Below are 6,863 nucleotides of genomic sequence, written 5' to 3'. Positions count from 1 at the left end.
CCGTTACCAGGTGTGCCTGCCTGGTTCTTTTGTTTTTACTGATACTGAATTCTAAGCCCACAGAGAGTGTCTCTCAGAGGGCCTCACGATGGTCCGTATAGTGCAGAGTCGTTTCTCCAGAGGGACCACAGTTCCGACCGTGCCCAGGACGAGGCACCCTCCCTGGGCTGGCCAGGGAGGTCTGAGAGCATGGAGCTCCCAGGGTCATTTGACTTTTTGGGACTTGGTTTATTTTGGGTGACTGCCATGAACACCCTGGTTCTGACCGCCTACTGTGTGCATATGCTGGGCTTGGGTGACTGCCACAAACACCCTGGTTCCCTCTCCTCCAGAGAGACCATCCAACTTCTCTGACCGACAGAAATTAAGTTACCTTTGGATGGCCTGGTCCACTGCCTTGAACACCCAGGAGCTCTTCCAGGCTTCCATCCATTCGGAAGGACCCATCCAACTTCTCTGACGACCAAGTTTGCCTGCTCTGTTGTCGGCTTGGGTGACTGCCACTAACACCCTGGTTCCCTCTCCTCCAGAGGGTCTCCTCCAGCTTCTTTTACCCGCCCAGAGAGGCCTCTGGTGGGCTTGGGTGACCGCCACAAACACCCTGGTTCCCTCTCCTCCAGAGGGTCTCCTCCAGCTTCTTTTACCCGCCCAGAGAGGCCTCTGGTGGGCTTGGGTGACCGCCACAAACACCCTGGTTCCCTCTCCTCCAGAGGGTCTCCTCCAGCTTCTCTTATCAGCCCAGAGGGGCCTCTGGTGGACTTGGGTGACCGCCACAAACACCCTGGTTCCCTCTCCTCCAGAGGGTCTCCTCCAGCTTCTCTTACCAGCCCAGAGGGGCCTCTGGTGGGCTTGGGTGACCGCCACAAACACCCTGGTTCCCTCTCCTCCAGAGGGTCTCCTCCAGCTTCTCTTCCCCGCCCAGAGGGGCCTCTGGTGGGCTTGGGTGACCGCCACAAATACCCTGGTTCCCTCTCCTCCAGAGGGTCTCCTCCAGCTTCTCTTACCCGCCCAGAGGGGCCTCTGGTGGGCTTGGGTGACCGCCACAAACACCCTGGTTCCCTCTCCTGCAGAGGGTTTCTTTCAGCTTCTCTTACCCGCCCAGAGAGGCCTCTGGTCGGCTTGGGTGACCGCCACAAACACCCTGGTTCCCATCTCCTCCAGGGGGCCCATCCAACTTCTCTGACCGACAGGAGTGCCCTTTTGGTCGGCCTTCCCCAGCCTTGAACACCCAGGAGCTCTTCCAGGCTTTCATCCATTCGGAGGGACCCATCCAACTTCTCTGACCGACCAGGCTGCTCTGTTGTCAGCTTGGGTGACTGCCACAAACACCCTGGTTCCCTCTCCTCCAGAGGACCATGATGGTTGTCTGTACGTTGCATTACGATTGCGTACTGACAACATCATGCAACATACTGAAAAACCATAATACAACATACTGACAACCATTATTAGGTAAATATTGATGCATCTGATGATAATTCATGCAGATAAAGTATTTTGTTGTGTTATGTATATACGATGTTCTGCTGTCCAGGTTTTTAATAAGACGACTATGAAGGATCTGCGGAGGAAGTCTGTGCTGCTGACGGGGTATCTGGAGTATCTGATTAGACATTACTACACCAGAGACGAGTCGAGCCCCGATACAGCCTCGGTCCACATCATCACGCCCTCTGACCCCGAGCAGAGAGGCTGTCAGCTGTCATTGTCCTTCTCTCGTCCAATCAGAGCCGTGTTTCAAGAGCTGGAGAAGAGAGGAGTCGCTGTACGTACCTCTTCATCACATACAGAGTGTGTATTCTGCTTGAATCTGAATGTGTGTGTGTGTGTGTGATGTTTTCCAGTGTGATATGCGAGAGCCCAACGTGCTGCGAGTCGCTCCGGTGCCGCTCTACAACTCCTTCACTGATGTTCACCGCTTCATCAACGCTCTGGGATCAGCGCTGAGCGCCCGCGGAGTCTGACACTGACGCTCTGTTCCTATTGGCTGCTGTGAAGCTGCTCATTAACATTACGAGAGTCTGAGTCATTACAGAATAGGCAGTTGCATATGCAAATGGCCAATAAATATTTTTCTTCATGTCTGAGGGATTTCAAAGGATTTTGTGCTTAAATATCTGGTGTAGAGTTCAACAGACAGGGAACGTTCTCTCAAGGTTCTCTCAACGTTATGAACAAACGTTCATTCAGTGTTATCTGGTCTTTAATAATGTTCTCAGAACGTTAGAAAAAACATTATTTATACATTGTTCATGGAGCGTTGGATGTTTGTCTAACGTTTTTTAAATGTTTCAATTGGATGTTTGTCTAACGTTTTTTTTATGTTTCAGTTGGACGTTCATCTAACTTTTTTAAAACGTCCAACTGAAACATTTAAAAAACGTCAGATGAACGTCCAATTGAAACGTTCCACGAATGATGTATAAATAATAATGTAACGTTTTGAGAACATTATTAAAGACTAAATAACACTGAACGAACATTCTATTAACGTTACTAGAAGAACGTTTGTTCATAACGTTGAGAGAACCTTGAGAGAACGTCACATTCACATTATTGCAAACACTTTTTATCACCTTTCTAATTTAATTAGAACACAACATGAGCACATTTGGAATTAACCTTACTTTAATTTTCAATTCACTCACAATTTTTGCATCATAACTAGTGTTGTCACTTGCCACTGTCGCCTTTGGCTTGGCTTGCTCAGTTGGGGACACTACATTTTAAATTAAATATCCAAATTAATCTAATTAGTAAACTAAATTAACCATATAAATTAAAGTTGACTTGACTTGACTTTGACTTCACGGCATAATTAAATATTGTACGACAGTGGATAGAGGTCCATTTTTTATGCCCTTCCAATGCAATCTCACAGCAATTTGTTTGTATTTTACGAGGTGGCTAATTTGTTTGCTAATAAGTTTGCGTATGATTTGTCCAGAACCCAGTGATGGGTAGGTTTAGGGGCGGTCCTTTCTGATGATGCTCTTGAAAAATCCTGCAAATTCGTCATCTTGTAAAATACGGACAAATTGCCATGAGTTCGGGTTGGTCCTTCCTTCGCTTACTTCCCTTACTTCCCTGTCATTGCTTATGTTGCACAAGTGCCCACTACTGGCCGAACCCTTGCAGTGTGAACACTATGAGCCATTATTAGGGGCTAAGCACAGAAGGTGTGTAGGCACATATAGTAACAGCCCATGGTACCGCTTGCAGGAAAGTTATGAAATTTAGCACACTGATAGAAGACAGTCTGAACTGACACCATCACAAATTTGGAGTCTCTAACTCAATCGCTCTAGCGCCACCAACTGTGCAAAGTTGTACTTACGTTTGTGCTAATGGTAAATGTTAAGGCTAGAAACAGAATTCTTTTTCCTTCTGATTCCGTGGCTCAAGACCATTCAATGCATTTTCCAAAGAAAATGTGAGTGGTGCTTGCAGTGGCAAAACTCGGCATCCTGCTAGGCTGTGGTAACACAGTTACCATAGTGATATTTACAGACTGGTTTCTCACCCAAAACAAAAGAGCCCACCTCGTTTGTACGATGTCCTGGTGCTGAAATAATGGAATATTTATTTTGTACAGTTGCTGGGGTACTTTATATGGTTGCTAGGGTGTGCTTATTTAGTTTATGGGATGATATTGAAAGACTATTTGCCAGTCTGAGTAAAAAAAAAGCCCAACTCTGTGTTTCTGCAATATTGTAGTATTTTCAATGGAAGTTTATAGAGATAAACTTTTCATTTTTGGCACTTTAATTCCACTTTTAGAAAATTGTAATTGTATGTGTTAATTGTCATTGTCATCATTTTTATTGAAAGTAAATACCTTTCCAATAAAATTACATAATTTTTGGTAGTGCCAATTTTCCCGCCAAATTTTCCCACCAAAAATACTACTTTTTGATCTCCTCCTAGACGTTTATCCGATTTGCACAAAAATTTAACCAAATCATCTTCAGACAATGCCAACAATAATGTATGGAATTCAAGTCGATTCATTAAAGTGTTTTTGAATAACACGCAAACTAATTTTAAGCAGCGCTTGCAAAAATAGACGTAAGGTTGTATCTCCTCAATGCTTTTTTTTCTGACCAAACTTGGTACCTGTCATCACAAGCATGACCTGAGGCTACATACTGGGTTTCGGCACAGCGCCACCTACTGGTGCGGAGATATGAAAAATGGCTCTTTTTGCTTATAACTTCTGAATGGTTTGGCCAAAAATCCTAAAAAGTAATCCCGTTAGATTCCGGGTGATATGCTGAGTTGAATACACTAATACACATTAGTGTATTGCTATGAAACTCTGGATGGGTCATCGCGACGATGCCCTGAAGGAGCCTGAGAACCACCTAGTGCCAGGTTCACCTTATGGTTTGTCCAATGTTATGATTTAGCATTTAAACAACTTTCACGAATATCTTTGAAACCGTTAGTCTGATTGAGACGAAAACCACCGCATGAACATCAAAATCATAGCAGGTTGACTAAAAGTTGTTTGCCAAATGTCAACATTTTTATAGTAAGTGGCAAGAAAATCAAAGTCGGGTGTGGGTTATTTTTTATATGCTTTTGGAGATATTTTCACCAAATTTGGCATGCGTATGTATGGGCGCACTGAGGACACACACAAAAAGCGGTTGGACTGCACCACCTGGTGGTGCTATAATTAAACAAAACATGAAATTGGCTCTATACAGCTCAATGTATTCATGGATTTTCAACCTTTTTGCTTAAAATTGTCTCCAAATGTCTTTCTTCATTTCTGCAGTTGGTCTGCTGATGCTTCCTTTGCTTCTGTTGTGCTTGGCCTGATCATTGATACTTGCAGCTATATAAAATTTTGTCATTATGAATTTGTTTTCTATAGGCCCGTTTGTATGCTTGAACTTTTGGAGAACATATATAAATAATTACACAAGCAAAAATGATATCAAATATAAAAATAATTGATTCATTTTCATTTAGTCAAACTTGATGTACTACAAAAACTATAACTGAAATAGACACATAAATGGACACATTAAACAAATAATAAAAATGACAAAAACACACAACAAAATAACAACTTCAATTAATATAAAAAAGGTGGTATTTGTTTTTAATGACCTTACAAGTTCCATCAAAATATGAAGAAAATATTTGATATTTTAAAAAATATTTTTTAAATATGAGGGAGGAACAAAAACACTAAACTTGGTTATGGTATTTATCTGACAAATATATTCTGCAAATAAGGCCAATCATGGCTGCAGGTTTTATTTTACCATGCAAAAAAATTGTTAGAAAAACCAAAACCAAAAATCGACTACAACATAACTAACATTTAATTAGTTTTCTCTTAATTTCTGGCCAAATTGTCACATCATTTGTCTTGTTTCATTATGTTATTATCACAAATAAAACAATGGACTCCAATTTTTGATCATATTTGAATAAAGGGTGAAGATGTCAGTTTCCCGTTTGGCCCCTGCTTTATAACAGCATCTCAAACGAACACTGTAAAGCGCGAGGCTTTAATGCCTCCTCTAGAAATCCCTCCTGGGTTTATTTGCACTTCATTCAGTTTCTGTGGGACGACGTTCACCGGATCAAACCCTGAAGACTGAATATTCAGACGGCCCCCGTTTGCTTTTATCATTTTCGGACACGCTCAGGCGAGGCGCAGCATGGGGAGGTGAGGTGCATTATGGGATGGCTGTTGACTGATGTGTCTGGTCTGGAGTCGCACACCTCACTGCCTCCACTCTCTCGTTTGCCCGAGTCGCTCTTCCCCAATTAGGAGAGACTATCTTACACGTGTTCCCGGGGCCCGATGGTTCTCTTTCTGCACTATTACCTTGACTGATGCCTCCTCCTCAATTAGATGTAATTGGCATATCAATATGCAGAAGTTAAATGGATTAACCTTCTTTGGAGTAATGAGCAGATTGTCCACATCTTCAGACGTCAGAAGCATTACTGTTAAACACAGGGTTTGCTAAAGCACTTTAGAAGGATAAGACATGAAAAAGAGATCAATTAGACTAAATTATGGTTATGTGCATTATTATTAGTTAACCTTTACAAACATGTACAGTATTTGAGTAATACCACTTCTGTACTTGAGTTCTGTTCAAACTTGTACTTGTGAAAATAACACTTTTTACTCCATTACAATTTTTTGTAGACTTTAATGGCGCAATGTGTAAGATTTTTGGATTAAAATATCCAAAAGCGACTAGATCAGTATTTTTGTGTTGACTTTATCCCAAATGTTTCCAAGAATGTTGAGAAATCCTCAATTTTGTGTGTGTGTGTCGCCAATCAGTGACATCATCCCGCGTTATTGTGTAGTAACCATGGCAACACTAGCGGCGCTTTAATATCTGATGTGTTTTATTAGCCACTGTTTGGATCATTGATGGACAGAAACTCCTCATTGTTCTCCAGCTCAACACAGTTAGTCTGATTGTGTAAATCTGCTGTTGTTGATTTACCCAGAATGCCATGTTTTACTGCTTCATATGATCTCGCTCACTGCAGTGTGAACAAGTGTCTCATAGTAGCATTACAACATCACTTTAACACACTCACATGTGTGTGATCAAACAGCGCTGCGTTACACACAATGCCGTACATTCAATCGCCACATTTTTCAAAATCCACAAACACTTTTGTCATTCATACTCCACAAACTGCAAAAAAAACTATAAATATTTGCAGGATATTTTTCATATGCTAACAACCTGCTTTCAAAACTGATGAAAGCACATTCAAATCAGAATGATTGCAAATTTCAGGCATTTATGCAGTAATTATTTTGAAAATCTAGCTCCCTGTTGTTAGTGTTTTTTAGGTCAGTGTGTTAT

General features: G+C 41.9%; 1 protein-coding gene across 1 annotated transcript in view; it reads left to right on the top strand.

The window, feature by feature from the left end:
• Positions 1–5,428, top strand: part of kynu (kynureninase) — a 13,060-nt gene extending 7,632 nt beyond the window's left edge. Inside the window, exons 12-13 of the mRNA XM_079840833.1 lie at positions 1,535–1,765; positions 1,845–5,428. Of these exons, the coding sequence (XP_079696959.1) occupies positions 1,535–1,765; positions 1,845–1,964 (351 nt within the window). The 3' untranslated portion in view covers positions 1,965–5,428. The remainder of the gene's footprint in view (positions 1–1,534; positions 1,766–1,844) is intronic.
• Positions 5,429–6,863: the final 1,435 nt, after the last annotated feature.

The sequence above is a fragment of the Gobio gobio genome (assembly GCF_949357685.1).
Source record: "Gobio gobio genome assembly, chromosome: 17".
Classification (NCBI taxonomy): Eukaryota; Metazoa; Chordata; class Actinopteri; order Cypriniformes; family Gobionidae; genus Gobio; species Gobio gobio.
Note: the sequence above shows the minus strand (reverse complement) of the source record. Positions and strands in the feature narration are given on the sequence as shown.